The 23,328-nt window shown below is 44.4% G+C and overlaps 1 protein-coding gene across 1 annotated transcript in view; it reads right to left on the bottom strand.

Annotated features, from left to right (window-relative positions):
* Prrc1 (proline rich coiled-coil 1) overlaps positions 1 to 16,705 on the bottom strand; it is a 28,887-nt gene extending 12,182 nt beyond the window's left edge. The window contains exons 1-5 of the mRNA XM_038331553.1: positions 16,566 to 16,705; positions 8,765 to 8,884; positions 7,801 to 8,193; positions 6,302 to 6,459; positions 2,603 to 2,705 (exon numbers count right to left, since the gene is read on the bottom strand). Of these exons, the coding sequence (XP_038187481.1) occupies positions 2,603 to 2,705; positions 6,302 to 6,459; positions 7,801 to 8,193; positions 8,765 to 8,864 (754 nt within the window). The 5' untranslated portion in view covers positions 8,865 to 8,884; positions 16,566 to 16,705. The remainder of the gene's footprint in view (positions 1 to 2,602; positions 2,706 to 6,301; positions 6,460 to 7,800; positions 8,194 to 8,764; positions 8,885 to 16,565) is intronic.
* Between the last annotated feature and the right edge of the window lie 6,623 nt (positions 16,706 to 23,328).

The following is a 23,328-nucleotide window of genomic DNA, read 5'->3' as shown; positions in this document are numbered from 1 at the left end:
AAGTAAAGAAAGCTCCAGATGGAAAAAAAAACCTAAATGGGCTACAATGTGTCTAATATATACATAAGCTCGTGAGACAAAGAGAAATGATATAGACAGACATAGAAAAAATAGTTTAAAAATAATAAAATATTCAAAGAAGGAATAAAAGTAATATAATGGTAAAAATCCATGCAAAGATGGAAAATACATGGGGATTCTGGATCCTGTATGTTATTGTTGTCTTTGAATTTTCTGACTGCTGATGAATGAACGACAGCTGCTAAGACACACTGCATTACGGAAACTGCTGAATTAAATCAACCTATGTATTTAAAAATATCTTGACTTCAAAATGGAAGTAAAAAGTGTGTTGCTTTGGGGTAGAGGCTGTGAACTTATTCCAAGTTGATATGGATCAGGTTTGATCTGGGAAGATCCCCTGAAAATCCTGGCTACAAACATAAAGTAAACCTAAAAAAAAAAACCCTACAAAACACATAAAATATATTTTATCTGCTCAAATTAAAACAAAAAATCATCTTTGACTAACTGTGTACAACACAATCTATATTTGTATTAATACAGATATGTATGTTACCTTTAAAAGTTTATGTATTTTTCTGGATGGGCGGTGGTGGTGCATACCTTTAATCCCAGAAAAAAAAAAAAGCTAGACAAAAAGAGTTAAATTCAAAGATCTCTTTCTAAAGAAAAAAGGGCAATATGATATAATAATGATACGATAAAAAGGTAGATTATTGAATCTACTTTAATTCAAAAGACAATTATTAATCTCAAAATAGTTTACACTGTTATGGATTTTGGTTTAATGGCACAAATTTAAGGTTAATTTTGTTATACTGTATGTATGGTTTCTACTCTTATTTGGGGCATTGTGCTTTTATCACTCATTAAAAAATGTAATGTATAATTAAAGTATAAGTTAGTAGTTAGTTATCTTTAATAATCACACTTGTAGCCATAGTAGGTATGTTTTCAAGGTCATACACAGATATATTTAGACAAATAAACGGTCTTCAAACACTTCAAAGATCTACAGAATGTGGCATTCAATATGTTTAATAACCTGAGGCTTTTCATGACAGTGAAATATATCTGCTCCTGACAGCAATAATTTGCTTCAAAATAGGATGATGGGCATGAAGAAAACCCATATGGAGTTTGTGTTCTTTATGGTAAAAGCTAGCCATTTGGGGAAAAGAAACTGCCCTTGCCTTAATTTATGAGAGTGTGAACCAGCAGGACAAAAAGGGCGACTGCCAAACTTTGCCAAGACAAGGTAGGACAGTCCTTCAAAATTCCATGTTTCTCAAAAATGTCAGTCAGATATACTAGGCTTGTATAATGCACCAATATTACAAAGAACTTGGGTGACTGTCCAGGTAGTCAGATGTCCCTGTCCTTAGGTAACATTATACCCTTCTGGGTTCTTTGAGGATATTAAAGATTAAATAATTAAAAGATTTCCTTAGTTATGATAAAAAGGTAAATTAGGTATAAATCTTTAGACTCACAAAGGTAAGATAGACAATATTTTCTCTAAATTTGCCAAATACAAATGAACTAGCTATTATAACTATGATTCTTACTTGATAACTAGTTTTGTTGTATATAAATTTACTAAGTTAAAGTTAAAAGCACCCTTTCTAATTAGACAGAAAAGAGGAAACGTGGAAGATGCCTTTATACTGTGTAACTTATGTCACTATGATTGGCTTAATAAAGAAGCTATTGGCCAATAGCTGCATGAGGTAGAGGTTAGGCAGAACTTGCAGACAAAAATAACAAAAGAGAAGAAGCTGAGCAAAGGTACCAAGCCACGTGGCAGAGTGTAGATAAGAAATATGGGTTAATTTAAAGTGTAAGAGCTAACCCTAAGAAATATGGGTTAATTTAAAATGTAAGAGCTAATTTATAATGGTATATTATTTGTGTTTTAATGAATAAAGCTTGCCTGAAGATCAGAGTGCAAAGCAGCCACACTAGTCAGCCATACAGGCCAGACGGTGGTGGCACACACCTTTCATCCCTGTAGATACACTAGTTAGCCATAGAAGCTAGGTCGTGGCGGTGCACGCCTTTAATCCCAGCATTAGAGAATATAAATAAGAAGGGAGGAAACAGGTCTCATGCTCAGTCTCAGTCTAAACATTTGTGGAGACAAGATCACCACTTCAGTATGAGGTAGAAGTACGAGCCAGTGGTTGGCCACTTTGCTTTTCTGATCTTCAGCTTGAATCCCAATACTGTCTCTGGGTTTTTATTATTCATGCTACACTAGTTAGTAACAAACTTAAGCTATCAGCTGAGCATTTATAATTAAGTCTCTACATGGTTATTTGGGAGCAGCTGCCGGGACACACAGAAAAGTTCAACCACAATCAAAGTACTCCTTCCCTTTTCCCAAGTTCATACTGTGACGTTCTAAAACTTATATAATGATGATTAAGCAAAAGATAAATTAGTTACACAAAACTCAGGCTGAGAATGAATCTGAACTAAGCGCACAGGAGGGATTTCTATCAATTCCATGAAATGAACTGAAGCTACAGCTGTGAGTGAGACTGACGGCCGACACCGGGCTCAGTTCTGTACATACTGATATAGGGAGCCATGCCGGGGTCCAGCGTCGTAATCATGCTCTCTACTGAATGCTTGGTCTTATCAAGCACAGATCTCACCATAGGATTCCCAGCAACGCCCTGGACAAAGCAAGATTCAAATGTTCAGTTCAAGCAAAGAATACCTTGACTTTTGTAAACATGACAGAACTTTTTTAAAACTTTATGTTTGAGAATTTTATACATGAAAATAATTAAGTATGATCATTCTACCCCCTTTCCCTCTCCAAATTCCCCCATGTCTCAACACACTACTCTCAACTTCATGTCAGTTAGTGCTGCACATATGTGCATGGATGTGGGGACATCCCCTGGAGCACAGGCAACTTGCCAGTGGTCACCTTCTAAAGAAGAATAATCTTCCCTCCCTCAGCTACTGTTCACTGCCAATGACTCCTCCAGGTAGAGCCTGGAGATCATCTACCACATCTACGCTTAAATGTTTGTCACTGAAGAGATGCACAGCTGTTCACAGTGCATTTAGTGCTCGGCCCTAAATGGGACGCCTGTACTAACCACACTACTACTCAGGAGCAGGGACCATCACAAAAAAGGAGGTGGGAAAATCGTGACAGCCAAAGGATGGGAAAGAGTGTTGTGAAACGGTGCCTCCCAAACACGGCCGGCTACTGCAACCCTGCTCACAACAGCTGTGGTTACCGGCAAGAACAACACAGGAAACTTTTCTTTTTAAGTTTCTCAGGCATCGGTATACCAAAATTTAAAAAAAAAAAAATACAAATGGTACTTTTGGAATCTCTGAGTAAAACGAGGTCAATCAGTGTCAAATTTCTACTACTCCTACTACGATTCAAGTAGTGCTCTTGGCTTCTTCCCTTCGCACAGAAAGCAGGCCTGTGGCAGTCTGTGCAGGGCTCTGGAGCAACACTGCTAGAAAGTGTTAGTCTGAAAAGTGTGTTTCAGTTATAAATACATCCATAGGAAGATTTCTCCCTTGGGGTTCCAAATGAGGACTGCAACCATGTGTCTATATAAGGCCACACTTTGTTCCTAAAAAATGAAGGCAGTAAAAAATATTTCTCACCTTTATCCCTCCTGACTGCCTTAATGCGTCACTTTGTCCTTCACATGTTCTACCCAAGCTCCTTTTCTTGTTGTCCCCATTCCCAAACCCTCTTCCTTAGGTGGCTTTCTCTTCTGGATTCTTCAGCCCAACAGCACCATAAGCTGTCAGGCAACCTCACGATAAAATCGTGTTTGCTACTATTGTGACAAGTCCCAGAGAGCTGAACTTGGTATTACAACTAGCAACCGACAGTCTCTTTACAAAGCAGGAAGAAGGCTGTAGTTTCTACCACAGCACAGCGAGACATAAAAGCAAGTGTCCAAAGACCAGATTCCTGAAACATGACCACATTAATCACTTGGTTTAAATCTGTGCTTAATGTATGTAATGAAACTGAATGGCTTCTCGGCAGAACCCTGGGAAGTTGACAGAATAAGTTCAAAACTCTTTTTTCTTAAGAAAAAAGTGGGAAGGACCAGCAAAGTGAATGTCAAGAGAAAAACATTATTAGAGGCTCACAGAGCCGGAACCGGAGCACACGGCCAGCATTCAGCTCGCATCAGTGGAATGAGCAAGCCTAGGTGCAGTTTAAATGGTGTGCTACTATTACAGAGCCAAGTTCAGTGGGAGAAAGGACAAAGACTGACACTAATGTGCAATTTAGTAAACAAAATAAGGGGGACATCGGGTCGCTGAGGGAATGACCTCATAATACTCCATTAGGAGGCTGGAAAACACTTAAATTTCAGCTCTGCTGTACACAGTGAACTGACACACATCAGCTGCTCAGGATTAGAAGTGAAATGTTTAAAAACCTAGATGGAATGTAAAGGTATTCTTTCTGCATACAGAACTGAAAGAGATGCACAGAAATGACTTCTGAAAACAAGCACTTTTGTGAGGAAAAAGCATAATAAAATTAAAATGCAGATTAAAATGGAAAAGGCCATAATGTATACATCTTAAAGTAGCACTGCTCAAGCCAGAGCTTTTAAACTCATTTAGAGAAGCAAGCCTCCCAACTTCAAAGTGGGTAAAGATGAATGGAGAATACAGACAACAAAATTTCATGGAGAAAAGAAAGGCCAAAATTAATAGCAAAGAGATGAAAACTAAAACATGGTTTCAAGGTTGGGAGTTTGGCTTGTAAGGTAATGGATGCACCTGCATAGCATGAGGACCAGAGCCCACACACATGGGTGTGGTGGCCATGTGTAATCCCAACGCTCAGGATGGAGAGTCAGAGCAAGCTGGCAAGCCAGGCCAGTTCAAACCACAAGCTCTGGACACAGCAAGAAAGTGGACCTCAACATATATGGTAGAGATCACTCATAAAGACACTGTGTTTCAACACTCACACACACACTCATGCACGCACGCACCCAGGCACCAAAAAAAGTTTCAAATGTTTTTGTCTATTAAATCAGAAAAAAAAAAACACAATACTTCAGATTAACATCCCTGCTACCATGTGAGCAATGACGAACAACATGCTGGTGTGGCTCCTAGAAGGCAACATACAGGAAGGGCTTTCGTCAGGAACTAATGATGTCAGAGATGCCCACCAAGATGTACATACAAGAGTGCTAAGTAGTTTTATTTCTAAGAATTAAAATCAGAAGGGACCGCTGTATGGCTCAGTGGCTGCATCATGTTAATCAGGCCTAAGGGTGCAAGCCTGTGATCCTGTTACAAGCCAGGATGAGGCAGGAGGACTGCAAGCTTTAGGTCAGCCCGGGACACTAAGTGAGACTTTCTAAGACTGAGAGTAAAAAGAGAGTTGGGGATCAGGCTAGTAATGAAGTGCTTACCAGTGTGTGTAAGGCCCCAGGTCCAGTCTACACTACCCCCCCAAACAACAGAAAATGGACATGTTTACACATTTTTCTCAATTAAAGAGAGTAAAATGACTTAAAAACTTACAACCAGGTAATAGTGATAACAGATTCATAAAATAAAACACGATTATGCAGCAATCAGTGACAATGAAGTTATTAAGAAATATATTCTAAAGAAAGACCATTCAGAGCTGGAAAGATGCTTCGATCAGTAAACGCCATGAGAGTATGAGGAGCCGAGTGCAGAACCCAGCACCACGTAAGAAGCAGAGCACTACCGCACGTGTCTGAGCCCTCGCACTGGGGCGGAGCACAGATGACAGGATCACTGGCAAGATGAATTGACAAATTCCAAATTCAGTGACAGAGCCTGTCCCAAAAAATAACGTGGGGAACAGAGGAAGACCCCTTATGGTGGCCTCCACAGTCACATGCGCACACGCACCTGTGTACACACACACACACACCTGCGCACACCCGTCCATACATACAAACATATGCAGACCCCAAATACACAAGAAACAAAGACAGACAGACAAGTTTACAGCTGGGAGGACATTAATGAAGTCTTCTAGAAAAGACAACACAATGCCCACATCACTAATTCTTATTAAGGAATGAGTACATGGGTATAGACACACATAGACAAAAGATAAGCATCAACTACAAATATCTAGCCATAAGGGGCTTGTTTTCCCTTACGCCATACTGTGTTCTCAGAGCACTGCCTTCCTACCCTATATTGCCTTTCTCCACTGGATACCCTGACAGTTTCACAACTGAACAGTGATTTGAAAGACAAACACCCTTACCTTGATAAAGCCCCAGATCCCACCGGCAGGTGCTTCATCCTGGCCTCTAATAATTCTAGGATCTTCCTGCTCCTCGGGGAAAGTAATGGCTGATGTGGTTCCAGGTCCCTGTGCCAGAGACATACTGGCTTGCTGAGTGATGGGGGCTGGCAGAATACCTGGTCAATGGCAAAACATTTAGTTGGGTAATTTATTCCACAAATGTTTTCCTATAAAAAGATGTATCATATGAGAAGCTCAAGACAAATCCAACCACAGAACTACTAAAGCACCTAAAGATGAAGTTATTAACTCAGACCTCTATAAAGAAGGTGCAAAAATCCCTCAAGAGGTATCTTCCCCTTTACACAGGTTTACACCAAGTGTCCTGACAAACAACAAATACAAGCACACATACACACACTGAGGTGTCTGTGTGTGCATGTTTCTGTCTGTCCTATTCAGCATCTGGATGACAGGTGGACTTCTAATCTCCTTAATCCATAAAAATAAGTGAGTACTCAGCCCATCATTAAAAAAAAATTCAACAACAATCACCACACACACTCCATATACTTCCAAAGGAAAACTTGGACCCACTGGGGCTGGAGAGAAAGTCCAGCAGCTGACAGCTGCAGAGGACCCGGGTTCCACAGCCACATTAGATGACGTCACAACAGTCTCTAACTCCAGTGGGAGCAGATAAAACAACTTTCTGGCCTCCTAGACTGTCTGCATGCATGTGCGCATATGATGGCCATACATACACTCACACACACACACACACACACACACACACACACACTAAATAAATAAATAAATCTTTTTAAAACACATGTAAACACAGGTAAGCATGTAATGCCTATGCTCCATAATAAATTTTTATTTGTAAAGATAGATAGGTCAATTTGGATACTAAATAATCAAAGCTAAAGTGATCCTTTACCCTAAAGTGATGAACAGGAGACAACAAAGATTGGGTCTTGATAATTTGTTTCCATAACCATACTAAAGAAGGGGACTGAGAGAATGCAGTTGGCCTAAGAAAAGAAATGGCCTATTATCACCCACTTCTGGCACATGGGACTGGCTAGATAAAATGTACTCCCTAAGGAAGCTGGTTCTTTGGGATTACAACCTGCAGCCTATCAGTAAGTAACAAATATTAGCATGGAATATGAGAAGTCTTTCTCACACCTCAAATGTTAATCATATATCAATTTTTATACCACATAAAAACCACACAGTAAGTTATACTATTTTTACTGTTAATAATTTAAGTGGCAAAAACATGAGCGTGGGAAATTCTGGAAGTCAGAGTGAGCCTAGATCATGAATGTCGAGAAGGCAAAGCCCCAGGAACAACAAATGCCCAAATCTTTCCACAAACTAAGACAGTCCTATACCATCCACCTCAAATCACTGTCTAGGAAACAAAGCGCAGCGCAGCACAAATCAAAGCCGGCACACGGCAATAAAGCACCAAATGCAGCTGCGTACTGAGGAAAGTAAGAGATCACCTGTGACTGGGGGCGCAGAGAAGGATGGCATCAGCGGTGTCTGGGGCGCTCTCCCGGCATGGCCCCTTGTGATATCATAAGCGGTACCGACAGAAAATCCTGATATCGGAGGACCCGAAGGTGGCGCAGATAAAAGTGCACCGGAGGCAGAAGTCGCAGGTGGGAAGGGGGATAAGGAAGGGCTGCTGAAGGCCATGGCAGGGGACGGAGACACCGATGGTGGCACTGAAGTGCCACTCAGGGGAGCCGACGAAGGAGCTGTAGACAGCGGCACAAAAGGAGGGGGTGCTGACGGCTGCACAGGGGGCAGGGACGGCTGAGGCGTGGAATAGGCATGTGGTGTCAGAGACTCCATCCCAGACACACTGGGAGATGAGAAGGAACTGGTTGCAGCTAGGAAAAAAAAAGCAGAGAGGATAATCACTCAAGGCTGAAAAAGCTTTTCAGCTCATTTTCAAACTTTCACTGCTTGGGAAATTCCTAATGTGGTAAGCCAAATCTTAATAATTAATTTTAAAGGTGTAATTTCCAACGCATAATGCTTACAGGTACAAGTCCACCAGATAAACAGCACAGCTCGAGGACGGTGCCGTCCAAGAGCAGACCTTCCTGTTCATGTTCGTTTCTTAGACAAGTAGTTCATTTTTCATGCCTGATTTGAACGTAAGAACCTAGACACTAACAGCTCGAGAAGACTGATCCCCACAGAGTCCTAGGACATCAGAGACAAGACCCCTGGAGGCCACTAGTCTGCAGTGACTGAGCAGAGAGCAGGCGGGCTAGCAGCCGGCGTCAGCCACCTTGCTTGTTACAAGACCATTGCTGTGCCGTGCTTAAGTTTAAAGGGCTACTTCTCTGCACACAGACAAGCCTAGGGAAGCAGGAATGAACAGTCTTCTGATTCAGAGAGACCAGAGTCCTCCCCGGCTTCTCCAACCCAGCAGAGGTTAGGCACAACACCCACCTAAGTGAACCTCAGTGGAGGGCATGGTGGCGGCCAGGCCTGCAGGGTTCAGGGGAGGGGTCCCAGGTGGAGTGGTCTCTATTCCACTTTCTTCCATCATCTTCCCTCAGCTACGGTGGCCTGCAAAAATAGAAAACCATGATAAGACTGCACAGGGGTGGCAGCTCACGCAGTTAGGGAACAATAAAGGATGATCACAAAGAAGCAATCTGTCTGTAATACTTATAATACAGCAATGTCTAGACGAAGGGCTTGTCACAGCTTCTCAGAGCTGGAGAGATGACCCATCAGGTGACAACACTTGTGCTCCTGCAGGGGACCCGAGCTCAGATCCCAGTGCCCAATCAGACAGCTCACAACTACCTGTGCAGCAGTTTCAGGGTATCTGACACTCTCTTCTAGCTTCCAAAGGTACCCATACACATATCACACACACATGTGCGTACACACAATATTTAAAAATAGGTTCTTTTAGTATCTGAAAAAAGACTCTTTAGTGCTGTGTGGTATTTTGATTGTGTTCTAACTAATAAAGCTTGCTTGGAGTCAGAGGGAGGAGCCAGCCACTAGCTGACCAAAATTAACCATTGAGATTTGGAGGACTAGACAGATAGGAGACAGGAAGTAGTAAGGTGGAGCTGAAAGAGGATCTCGGGCCCCTTCTGGAGGAAGGAAGGGAAGAGGTGGGTGACTGGTGGCTGCTCCCCTACTTCTTGGATCTTTCAGGTTCTTACCCCAATATCTGACTCCCGATTTTTTTTATTGATAAAGAATAATTAATTAGTAATTAATTAATTAGTATAGTCTTTGGGTCTTGTTCATTTCTGTGTGTAATTTATTTTGCAAAAATTTTTATAACGAAGTTTAAATAAATTAAAAAGCACTCCATGAAACTAATGCACAAATATCCTGTGACAAGTCCATATACATATTTTACAACTTGGAAATAATTTTACGGTAGCCATTTCATTAATGAAACTATATATTTCAAATACTAGAGTGCCAACCTGGTTTGGTCACTTGAGTCCCGGTAAGAGTCACGTGCCAGTTTCAGTCAAATTGCTTAAAATGCAAACATCTAATTTAACTTTGAAACTCCGTATCTTCCCTCAGCAAACATTCTCCGTGGCCTACTCTACTGACATTTCCTTTAGACGTTAAATCTGCAGACTTTACAAATGCACACTCTCCCCTCAGCACATTCCATGTCGTCTGTGCCTATTAACAAGTTTTTAAAAATCAGGAAGTGGGACTTAACATAGTGAAGGGAACCCTGATGGCTCTTTGGCCTGGAGAGGGAGGGAGTGGGGGTATAGGTGGAGGGGAGAGGAGGAAAGGGAGAGGAGATGAAAATTTAAAAAAAAGAGAGAAAAAAATCAGGAAGTGTTCAGCTTTATAAACAGGCTAGCTTCCGCTCTCCTGGTCCACAGCAGCTTTATGAAATGCGATGGTGTGGCTCAGGTGTTAGAAGCCAACTGTAGAAAACAAGCCACAAAAAAGCCATGTCCTAAGAGATGATGATGCACACCAACTGTAAGAAAACATCTTACAAATCAAATTGCTTTCTAAGTACTTGGTTATATACCCACAATCTGTGGGGCTCTCAGCCCTCATCAGAGAGCGTCTTTTTGCAATGGATGGCAGTTAACAGAGAGCCTCGGAAGTACTGAAAGCACAGCAAGTAAGTTATGGGAGTGCTCAGCCCTAAAAGGACCAGCTAAGTAACACCCCTCCCACCGAGGCTCAGGAACATTTGAGGAGGGGGCGGGAAGACTGTAAGTGCCAGCACTTGAGCTGCTATGAAGCAGTGTCTTCTAGACAGGACAGGGCCATAAGACCTGCACAAAATCAAGCCAGTCAAATTCCCTGCACGAATGGAGGAGGGGCTCAGGGGCCGAGATTGTTGGTGGCTGTGAGGGGATGTGTCCTGCAGTAGGTCTCATACCTACACACACACGGGGCGGGAGGGGGGCACAATCTGGAGGAGGTGTGAGTGTGTGGCTGGGGTGGATATGATTCTATAAAAAAATTACTAATCTTGGGGCTGGAGAGATGGCTCAGCGGTTAAGAGCATTGCCTGCTCTTCCAAAGGTCCTGAGTTCAATTCCCAGCAACCACATGGTGGCTCACAACCATCTGTAATGGGGTGCCCTCTTCTGGCCTTCAGGCATACACACAGACACAATATTGTATACATAATAAATAAATAAATAAATAATCTTGAAATTCATCTTAAGTGTATGATAGTGTTAACCTTAGTCAACCTGACAAACACTGAATCACCTGGGTTACAGCCACTGAGCACGGCTGCGGGCATTATCTTGATTGTGTTTGCTGAAGGGGGAAGATGCCCACGTAAGGGGCATGGCCTGGTCGGGCTTCTAGACTGTGAAAATGGAAAACGGAGGTTTAGCTGCACCAGGGCCATCTCATTTGTAAACTTCATCTTGGCTGATTGGAAACAATTCCAGTAACTACAGTAATTTGATTTCTAGAAGTAAATTAACTTGCTCTATAGATTATTGGCTACTCTGTCCTGCTGACCCCAGGAAAGACATTTATTGAGCACCTGACATTCATTCCATCACTGCTCACCATTCTCTAGTCAGAAGCTTTGCAACTCTCTGCCCCGTCTCCTTCCTTCTAACTACCCCAGTGAGTAAGCTGGTGGTGGTCTCTGATTCGTGCAGAGACCCCTCTGCAAGCTTTTCTCCCTAAATAAGGGTGGGCTGCACTATCCTAAGTCTCATCCCCTGGCCTGTCTTTCCTTCTTGCTCAGTGTTCATTTGGTGAGCCACACACAGATGATGTCTATGCATGAGATCCTGAGAGGCAGAGTGGTATAAGCAGGGAGCAGGGCAGAGGCCAAGAAGATAAAAGGCTGGAATGTAGGAAACTTTGGACTATAATCCATTGGCTTAAGTCTCTTTGCATCTGGTAGTGCAATGTGTTGTCCTTTGTCCAAGAACAACCACTGTCAAAGGGCAGTGTAGCCAAGCCATGCTGCAGAAAATGATAAGACGTGTAGGTTCAGCAGAAATGTTTAGTCCCAGGGCAGATCATTGTGCTTTATGTTTATAAATGGTTTACCTGCATATCTGTGTACCATGTGGGTAGTTGGTACCCACATAAGCCAGAAAGAGGGTATCAGATCCCCTCGAACTGGAGTTACAGTCAGTTGTTAGTCACCACAGGCATATTGGGAATCGAACCTAGATCTTCTGGAAGAGCAGTGAGTACTCTTAACCACTGAGCCATCTTTCTAAACAAAAGGCACACATTTTTAGGAGACAGTAGACCCTCTAGGCCAATAGTTCTCAACCTTCCTAATGCTGCAATCCTTTAATACAGTTCCTCTTTCTGTGGTGATCCCCAACCATAAAATTTTGTTGCTATGTAACTCTAATTTTGCTACTGTTAGGAATAGTAGTGTAAATATCTCATACACCCAATGGTCTTAGGAGACCTTTGCAGGAGGGAGGGTTGTTTGGCCCCCAGGTTGAGAACCAGTTGTAGGCGGTTTAGAACAGTGTTGGCCCATGGTCATAAGGAGAGATGAATCAAGAGACCTTCTCAAACAATGAGCAGGCTTCAAATGAAGGACCACCCCTTTCTTTGAGGGGTCCTACTTAATAATGGAGCATCTTCAAGAAGATGGGGCATCTCCTCAGATCCTCTTGAGAAGAACCAACAATATGATCTGAGGGAAAATTCCACTGAGCTGGAATTTCTGAGGGTCCATCTGGCTGAGGATCAGAAAGGAGTCTCCAATGGGGAAAATCTACACAACTCACCCAAGGCTAAATCACCCATTGGCCAATGAGAAGTCAATGGATAAGGTCACTTATCCATTGCTAGGGGTGGGGAGGGCAGGGGGCACCATCTAGAACAGAACAGATTTAATCTGAGAAAACCCATGGAAGGGAGGTCTCTGGATTAGGAAAACAGACCGCTCACTGTTCACTTAGAGTAGGGATCAAAAGCATCCGTTGCCAGGGATGGTCAAAGACTGGTGAGTGAGAGACTGGGCTAAAGGCTGATCCTAACTATCTCTCTGACCAGCCATGGTCAAGGGCCTGAAGCGGGGGAGGGAGCACAGCAGGAAAACAAGTCTAGAAAGCTGGTCACTGTAGTTGGAGGAGAATGCCATCACTTAACCAAAACAGAAACTTTCGTAACTGGTGTGACCATGGCTACCAAGCAGCTGTATGCATTCATTCATCAATCTCCCCGGCATCCTGATTCTGGATGTCATGTGACCTTCGAGCTCCTGCCGGATGTCTTTACCATGGTGGGCTATGCCCTTGAACTATGAAGCAGATGAGCCCTCTTCTCTCTGAAGTGGCTTTTACTGTCTGTTAGAGTGTTTTATACAACAGGAAAAGAAACTCAGACAGTACACAACCAACGCCAAATCAGCTCTTGATACTTTTCCTCATTTTACAAATGTTCAGCGAAAGTCTGTTGTTTGCTAAGTGCTGAAGCAAGCCTCTGGGCATATAGTGTTAGGCAAAATCTGGTCAACTTAGAGACTCGTACAGGCCACAACCAAATAAAAGCACCAATATCCAACAATGAATTCAATACAGCAACAGCAATACACCCCGAGGCTGGATTCTATATCCAAGGCTGGATTCTCTGAAGCCGAGAACACAGTTGTGCTGGGCAGAAAAAAGATTCCAAGTGCAAGTCTGGAGAAGGATCCCAACTCAGAGATGAGCTCAGTTCTGAAGGATAAACCAAACTTCCATAAGCCAAGGAAAGAAAGAACTTAAACAAGGAAAGGGGAAGCTTCCAGAAGAAGAGTGAGCACATCGCTGGTGTAAACACTATGTGCGGCAAAGGGGGTAAGACGGTCACGAAAACCCAAATGGCAGAACAAGACTGAGGGGCAGCCAGGGGCCCAGATGCCTGGCCTTCCTGACAGAGGAAAGGGGCTGGCCCTTTGATGAACAGAAAGGCACTCGAGCTGGAGGAAGCATCTGTCTTTTTATTCCAACTGTTCTGAGATTTTAAATCTGAAAGACAAAGCATAGTAGAGTACTCTATGTGCTCGCAGTCACAGCTGTGTGCGGAAACCCACAGGAGCCACTCTGCACATCTTCCCTGGACTCCAGCTATTGTTAGTTACCTGTGTGTGTATGGGGTGTGCACAGTTCTGTGAAGCTGAATCATGTGCAGACACCCGTCATTGCCACAGTTAGGACATAGAACCACACCATCACTGCAAACGTCACATCCTCCCTCCAAACATAAAGCCAGCAACAAAACACTCCCTTGTTCTCTCATTTTCCTTCCTTCATAAAGGTAAAATAAACAAAATTATACCCCCAAGCAACTCATAATATTTGCCTTTTTTTAACCTCCTGCACACAGAAAAATGCCTGAGATTCGTTGAAGCTGGCCCACTTCCATTCTTGAAAAATGGCATTTCCACCTCACAGATGTGGGTCCATCCACCACCCACTGGAAGACTCAGGCTGATCTCAGTCACTGACAATCCCTATTTGTGTCCTGAAGAGTCCTTTGGGCTGGGGTCACAGCTCAGTGGTGAAATGCTTTCCTAGCAAATGCAAGGGCCCTGAATTCAACCTCCAATACCATGAGGGGGAAATTAAAAAAAGGATTCCTTTGGCTGAAATATATATACTGGACCACCGGGCAGAGAGAGCACTCAGGGGTACAGAAAAGTTCAAATAAGTCTGCCAATATCCTACACTACAGATAATCATAACCTCATATTCCCTAGGGTTCCCATGACAACTTCTGGTTGTCACAGGGTACTGCTGATATTAAGTGGTATTAATATCACCATAACACACATCTCACAACCCACAAGAATCGTATGTCCCCAGGCATCCATAGTGCCAGGCTGAGACTCTCTGTAGCCTAAACTAAGGTGATGATGGGGATAAGAAAGGAGCCAGACTTGAGAAACACTTAGGGGGTAAGAGTCAGTGAGTGCCCATGAAGAACAGAGTGCTGAGGCATGCGTTACACAGTTGGTCAGACAGATGGTGTCAATAGGTAGGACAGAGAGCTCTGCAAGAGGCTAAGGACATCTACGGTGTCTTGGGGTGGGGTCATAAAGTGCTTCCTTCCCCTCTACCTCAGCAGGGTCAAGTTCCTTGAAACACCTGAGTAGAGACACCAACTAGGTTTGGAGTTCACAAACCACAAACCGCAAGTGCCATCGATGTGCCAACAGTTTCTGAGACCGTGCTCTGCGCTCTCTCTCCCAAGAAGGGCATACCAGGATAAAGGGACGACTACTTACCACCAAACCTTCTTCCAGTCATGTGGCCAACATGCAGAAAATAAAACCAGCAGAATGACGGGGAGAAAGGAGGACACCGTGGCACTCAGAGGCCAGCATTTAAATGTAGGAATGGATGACAGCACTAAATACTGCAGAGAAGCCAGGAGGGATGCTGTGGACGATTCCATGGGTTTGCTTAAACTATGGATGTTCTCAGAGCTTTTCCCAAAGGTGGGAGACTAGGGGACGGCTAGGATCAAACTGAGGAGGAGTGGGAACAAACAAGAACCTGCCCACCGAAGTCTGGCTGTGAAGAGAGAAAGAGCAAAGCATCCAACAGGCTAACTCTAGACATATTCCCTACCTGGACAAAGTCAGATAACCTGAGAGAAAGGCTTCTCTACCAATTGCATCACTTTCTGCCAATAGTCCTTCAATTATTCTTCCGACAGAAACTATCTACCCCTTGCCACAGCCAGGTCCTACTTAAAGATGACCCCAATCTCTCAGCAACTGCATGGGCAAAAGAGATCACCTGAGATACATGATCAATTTCTTTCGGCCCTTAAAAGCTTTCCTGTTGGAGGAATGACTTCAATGTGATACTAAAATAAAACAGCGCAAACATGAACATACCCTCTTAAATAAAGAAAAGAAGAAGCCTGGTATGATAAACAACACAGAAACATCAAAAGTCGACCGAGCTTTTGAGGAACAAAGTAGTCCAAAAGCATCAACGTTGGGGGGGGGGGAGAAAGAGATGGAAAGAGCTTAGAAGATTCGCCCTCAGGCTCTGATCAAACTGCTCTTCGAATCGGCTTGCACCTACTCAGGTCTGCTTTTAGAAAATAGACCATTACTGCTAGGAGATAAAAGAGTGTGGACTTTTGATAGATTCAGAGCACTCGAAGCTATTCCTATTGATCTTATTGATGCCCCGGGTTTGCCTCGAATACCACCAGCCGGAGGTCAGCAGTCTGTCACTCTGTGAGGAGCCCAAAAATAAACTTCCCTAAACACTCACTGATTCAAGCAGTGCTCACACAGCACTGGAGTGCCAAAAAGTGTCAGGATCGCGGAGGAGTCAAAGCTGCCTCCCAAATAAACTACTGTGACAAGAACTCTTGGACATGAGATTCTGCCATTTAGGAAGTAAGCAATCCTGCAAAGCTGGCTGAAGCGGGTCCGGGGTGACAAGCCCTGCAGGACGGCGCTGGACACTCGCGGGGATTCCAGGAGCAGACGCTGCATCCCACCGGGGCGGGTGGCCTGGGCAGTGTGGGCAGCCTGTGCCACGTCTGCAGGCCGGGCTGGCCGGGCGAAGGTCCGCGGGCCTGGCCACCCGTGCACGCGGGGGAAGGTGCAGGCCCGGGAGCCGGGGTCGAGGCTGGAGCGACACAGGGATGGCCCCGGCTCGCCGCCGCCTGTCCCCGCCGCCCGGAGCCCCCGCACTCCGCCGCCGGCCGGCCCGCCCACCTGGGACTCGCCCGCGGTCCGTCGCCGCCGCTCCGCGCAGCGCGGGTCACCCAGGCCCGCGCTCACCTGGCTCCGAGCGAGCGCCTATGCGGAAGCTGCACTCGCGGATCGGGGTCGGGATCCCGGTGTCCGGCGCGGGGATCCGGCTCAGCGAGGACGAGGACGACCGGAGGAGCGCGCGTCCCGCGCCAAGATGGCCTCCGCGCCGCCCCGCTGCCACGTCGCCGCCACGCCCCGCCACGCCCCTCGGCCGGCCCGGGTGCAGGGCGGCCCGCGTCGTTCGGTCCCGCCTCCCGGCAAGGCAGGGATCAAAGCTTTCCACGTCGCCGAGGTTGCCTCCCGAGAGAGGTACTGGGCACCAGTAGGGTGGCAAGTTACTTGCCGGTTTTCTTCTTGAGTAATGCATATTATTTTATTTATTTATTTTTTTTTTTAAAAAAAAAACCTAGATCCGGGAGCCACTTCCTTATTTTATAGGCACCTGAAGCAATTCCCACGACGTATGTTAAAGAAACCAATGAATGAAAAAGTGTAAAAGGAAGAAAGAAAAAAAGAAGGAAAGGAAAAGAAAAGAAAGAATTTCACGGTCAGAAATCCTAATTTGGATCTAAAACCCCTTTGCTCTGCAGCATCCCCTTGTAAAACCTACCTATTCTTCTTTCCACCTATAAAATGGGAATAATATTTTCCAGCACACATTCAGGTTGGTAACAAAGTCAAATAAAACAAGAGTGAAAGGACCTTTTAAGCTGCCTAGCGTTCAATATACGAAGAATTACAGCTTTCGTTTTTAGTTGGAAATTTCCGTTCAGGGACTGAGTCATACATATGACGTCGATGCAGCTCTTGAACTTGGCAGCTTTAAATACTCTACAAGGCTTCACTGAAAACTAGTACTTTTTAGCAGTTCCCTGACTGTATATTCGACGCCACAGCAATAGTGGGTAGTTCCCTTCCTTACCTTATCCACTCAGAATGTGTGTAGGTGGCTGACTGGGTTACTCTTTAGACAGCTTTGTTTAGGGCGGTGCTCAAAGCAGATACCATCTCCATCCCTTTTGCTCACACCCTCAGTAGTTATAAGGTGTGTTGATTTCTTCATTCATTTAGCAGAGATTAATTGATGGCTGCTGCAGTGCTGCCACGAACAAGGCAGGCAAGGTCTCAGTGCACAGCCTTTCCTTCGAATAGGAAAAAAGTCCGTGAGCTAGAAAATCAACAAGACAACACAAGGGTAACGTGACTTAGACCATAATTTAGGCTCACCACTTAGGGGTGTGGGATGAAAAGGCTTTGTGTAAGAAATGAGATTTAAGCAGAAACATATCCCAAAGCAGACTGTGGTTTTCTAGGCAAAAAGAAGAGCATACAGGGAGTGGTGGGCTGGGGCCGGGCAGGGGGTGTGTGCTTTGTCACAGAGGAATCCAGAGACCAGTAAGAAATGGGGGCAGCGAGAGCAGGAAGAGAAGTCAAACACAGCAGGTAGGCCATGGCAAAGCCTATGGTGAGGGTCAAATCAGAATGAAATGGGAGCCATGTGGATGGGAATGAGCGGAGAACTGACGAGGTTATATTTCAGTTTTGAATCACACCGTATCACCGTGTGCCTGTAGCACATGGAGGGGTGAAAAGATGCCCAGCAGAGGGACCACCATGGCTTAGACTGACGGGTGAAGGTGTGGAGGCTGGACATGTCTTACAAGTTGAGCTGTTTTAGTTTACTGATGGCTTAGCTTTGGGCCCTCTTTGTAGTGATGAGGTGGCGGGCTGCGTTCCTGCTGCCCGGCTCCCGGCCACCTGGCTAGCTTATGCCCTGAAATAATTACACAGAAATTGTATTCTTTTAAACACTGCCTGGCCCATTAGTTTCAGCCTCTTATTGGCTAATTCTCGCATCTTGCTTTAACCCATATTTAGTAATCTATGTAGCACCACAAGGAGGTGACTTACCGGGAAAGATTCAGCATGTCTGACTTGGTGGCTGGCTTCATGGTGACTGACCCAGAGAGGAGAGGCATGGCGATTGCTTCACTTCCCTCTTTCTCCCAGCATTCTGTTCTGTCTACTCCACCCACCTAAGGGCTGGCCTATTAAATGGCCAAGCCAGTTTCTTTATTAACCAATGAAATCAACACAAAACAGAAGATCCTCCCACATCACCTCGTCATTGTTTTAGCCATGGCCGGTGGCTCAAAACAACAAATTTTATTCTGTCACATTCCAAGAAGAATGGGTCAACAGGGCCACTCTCTAAAACTTAGGGGAGAATCCTTTATGTCCCTTCCAACTTTGGTGGCACCAGGTGTTTCTTAGCTTGTCCCAACTACTTCTAGTCTTTATCCCTGTGTGTATCTGGCTGCCTCTCTTCCCATGACTCTGTGGCTCAATTCTCTTTACTTCTCCCTAAGTATATCCGTCATTGCATTGAGGGTCTAAGTCTGAAGAAACTTGGAAGTCTTACAGAGAACTTACAAATAAGGTCACAGATATACATATCTTTGGGGGGGTCTCACTATTCAACTGGCTGTATAGACAAAGATACAGGAATGAATGAAAAACATATAATTATAAGATAGATTTTTGAACTTGTCAATCACAAATAACATTTATAACATAATGTATCCATTACCTTTTTGGTGCCTATGACCATAAATCCCTGACAAGAATCTGTTTAAGGGAGAAAGGGTTCATTTTGTTTTGTAGTTTAAGTGTGTAGACCATCTCATCAGACAGGGCATGTCATGGGAGAATATGCCCCGATCAGGAATCTAAGAAAAGACAGGCAGTGGGACTATGCTAAGAACCATCAAGGTCCTCCACAGTGACCCGCTTCCTCTAGGTAGGCACCACCTGGAGCTCTGTCCCTAGCTAGAAACATGTGTCCACACTTATAAACCTATGAGGGACATTTCACATCCCAACCACAACATACGGTATGCTTTTCTTACCACTTTATACTCGAGCTTCTTGAGAAGTTTGTATGGCAGACACCATTATTCAAGAATTATAAATATAAAAACGAAGCCTTTCAGGATCGTGAGTAGAACTGGAATTGAAACCCGGCTTTCACAGATGATAGCCCGACTTCTAGTACATTCAATGCCACTGCAAGCTGTCCAGAGTACACACTGAAGTACAAATCTAGCTCCAGTAAGGCCCTCTACCCAATCTTCTGGATGCTGACTGTCTCCTCCTGTCCCAGAGTAACTTTCTCTGAACACCCAGCTCCTCCTGATACGACAACAGCACTATTTGTTTGCTGTCTTTTACATTATGAAAACAAGCTTCATGAGCACATTTCTCCTCTCCATTTTGTCCCCAAAGTTAGTCCCCTACAACACGCAGTCTTTGTTAAAGAAGAGAGCCTGAGCACCTCATCAAAGGGAACTGCATCAGTCCTGCAGCTGCTGGTGCCGGGAGGGGGGGGGGAGGCTCTTATCATTCTTTCCTACAACTGTGATTAATCAGAACCATGATCTCAGAGATAGTTTAGCACCTCGTTTTCTTCATATGCATACAATTCTTGTCACTTAGTGTGAAGCGGTTAAAGTTGGTCTCAGAAATGTGATCTCTGGTGGAAGTTAATATTCCTTACGTAAGCTGCCCTCACAGATAAGCAGCTTGTGCACGGGTTATGTTTTAGATGCCACAGTTACTGGAAATATTTCAAAATATTCATACAACCAATCTTTATTGAGTAAAGCTCTGTGCTAGAAGGCAAAGCCGGCAATAGCACAAAATAATCCCTTTCCCTTTTCTCCTGTCATTGCTTTTCTAAAAATTTTATTGGTTCTTTGAAAATTCCATACAATGTGTTCTGATCATATCCTCCTTCTCTCTCCAAGCTCTTCCCAGAGCCATCTCTCCTCCCTCCGCACTCAGCTTTTTCTTGTGTTACCCCCACCAAGGCCAATTGGTGCTGCCAGATATTGTCAGATGTGTGGCCTTCTGCTGGCGCATGGGCGACTCATCCAGGGTTATACACTTAGAGAAAGCTAACCCTTCTTCTGCAGTTGCCAGTAGCTCCTCAGCTGGGGCAGAACTGTGCCCAGCTTCTCTCTCCACACTGAGACCTGGTCTGGCTTAGGCTTGTGCAGAGCTGTGTGGAGTCACACCTGCCCTGCTGTGTCTGAAAGACACGGTTTCCTTGGCTCTGGCTCTTACACTCCTGTGACCCCTCTTCCACAGTGATTCCTGAGCTACAATAATGACTGACCAGGCAAGACAGGTCCATTGTGCAATAGAAACGTGAATGTCATAGAAACAACCAATCACTTTCTGATTGCATTAAAGTCTACTCCACGAGATGAAGCTCATACCTGGCACCTTCACCAGAGGTCACAGACTGTCACAGAGAACCTGCAACTATTGTTCTGTTAGGAAAGAATTTAGTACTATTACTATTCTAAGTAGACATTGTATTAATCTATACCTGTAGATTAAGGAGTCTCCCAGCCCTTATCAGAGAAGCTTTGTTTGCAGTAGATGATCGTCAACACAGAGTCCCATAACTGGGAAAGAATAAGAGACTGCGGAGTGCTCAGTCCTGCTTCCTTTCCTGAAGAAGGTGCTGTTGTATGGTAAAAAAGGTATTTGCCTGAAGCATGAAATTTATTAAAAATCAAGCCTCAGAAAGCATTGTTTTAGTTCTTTTCTTCAAAGCCCAGATCCCATGGTGGGAAGAGAGAACCGATTCCAGAACATTGTCTTCTAACTTCCATGTATGTGCTGTGGTATGTGTGTCATACATGACACATGTACATCCATTCTCACGTTAACACATATACACATACAATAAACAACAAACTTCAAAAGTGGCAGGTTTATTTGACTGACGTAAAACTGACTTAAACGCAGCCTACAGCAAAGAGATAAATGGCAAACCAAAAGGGTAGCTGAGGGAATTTAATGAAAACTATGTGTGCTTGAGAAAAATGGTGTGAGTCTGGCTAAGAATGGTTCTTGACCTACACTGAACTGTATGTAAGAAGAATCTGAGAGAAAAGAGACAACACATAGTGGCATCTCCCCAGACCAGTGACCCCAGCCTCATTTTTGAAGCATCTGTAACTATTCTTAGGCCCTGCAAAGCAAGAACCTCTGAGTTGAGTTCTAAGGAAGTTATGGAAATTGAAAACAATAAGACAAATGGAAAACAAGGCCAGAGAAATTAAGGTCCAAAGTTAACTCAGAGGTTTGGGCAAATGGAGCATTTTGTAGATGGAAAAGGATAAGACTTTGTGATTACTTGTCACTTTGAGATGGAAAGGAAAGGAAAGAGTTGGAATTCTAGCTTTGGATATGCGGCTGGGATTCTACTGGTGCAAATCATGGAGACCCATGTGAGAGGAGGGTGTGGCCACAGAGGAGAAGTCAGACTGGGACTCAGAGGTCGGAATGTGACTTCTGCACTCTAGACAGGGGAAGGGTTGGCTGTGGAGTAGGGTGGTGTTTGAGACAGGACAACCTGAGCCCAGCAGGGCTCCAACAAGTGCACACTCAAGCATCCACCGGGTGCCAGGCATGAACCGGTCAGAACCGGTCTGAACCAGCCAGAATGGGTCTGAGCTGGTCAGAAATGATCTGAACCGGTCAGAAATGGTCTAAACCGGTTTCAACCGGTTTGAGCCAGTCTGAACTGGTCTGAACTGGTTTCAACCGGTTTGAACTGGTTTGAACCAGTTCATACCAGTTTAGACAGGTCTCAACTGGTGCTTACCAGACCCGACCAGTTCAGACCGGTTCAGATTGGACCAGACTGGTTTAGACCCATCTAGACCGGTTTAGGCCATTTCTGACTAGACCAGAGGCTATCTGGCCAGCAAGCCCCTAGAGATCTGTTTTTTTCTATTGTCCATAAATGTACATCACCACATGTGGTGTTCTCTGTCCTTCCACTGTGTGTGTGTGTGTCTGTGTGTGTGTGTCTGTGTGTGTGTCTGTGTGTCTGTGTTATACACAGACCAGAGGTTTCGTTTGGTGTCTTCTTCTACTGCATATCATGTAATACTTCAGTGAGTCAGGATCTCTCACTGAACGTGGAGCTCAACAATTGGCTGCAAGGGCTCATCAGTGAGTTCCAGGGCTATGCCTTCTTCTACCCTTAGAGGGCTGGGTTTATAGATACATGCTACCACAAACAGATTTTGACATAGGTACTGGGAATCTGAACTTGGATTCTCATGTTTGTGCAGTAGGTACTTACTTTATCTACCGAGTGTTATCTACCCAGCCCCCACACCTGGCCGTTTGTGTGAGCTCTGGTGATTAAACTCAAGTCTTCATGCTTGCAAGACCAGCACTTCACCAGATGAGCAATCCCCTAGGCCATTGGTACATTGCTTTCAAAGACTGTCAGCCTCAACATACAAGCCCCTTCCTTACAGGCAAAAGAAAGGATCAGCGGTTAGAACTTGTGTGCCTGTCTGCCTGACTCCAGGTCTTCCCAAATGCAAACAGTTGGAAGATAAATACATCACTTTCTTCATGAAGCTATTTTCAGACTTTTGCCTTTTCTATTTCATCAATAGATTGTTCAGCAATGAGAAATAATTCCTGACAATTATGGCCCCTTCACCAACACTATTAATCAAATCTCCAAGCATGCTAGCTAGGACTTTCTGTTGTCTCTTGCACCATGTCTTTACCACTGTTCTTTACCAGTTTAAGCTACATGGCTCAAATCGTGACATAGACTTGGATTTCTACACACACCAACATGTTAATCAGATGAACCTTGCATTCTTCAGCCCCCTAATAGGAAAATAAAGTCCAAATCATTTGGCCTTGATTTGCCACTGCATAATGATGTAGAATTTTTAAAAGCCAT

Source organism: Arvicola amphibius, chromosome 5, assembly GCF_903992535.2.
Source record: "Arvicola amphibius chromosome 5, mArvAmp1.2, whole genome shotgun sequence".
NCBI classification, from domain to species: Eukaryota; Metazoa; Chordata; class Mammalia; order Rodentia; family Cricetidae; genus Arvicola; species Arvicola amphibius.
Note: the sequence above shows the minus strand (reverse complement) of the source record. Positions and strands in the feature narration are given on the sequence as shown.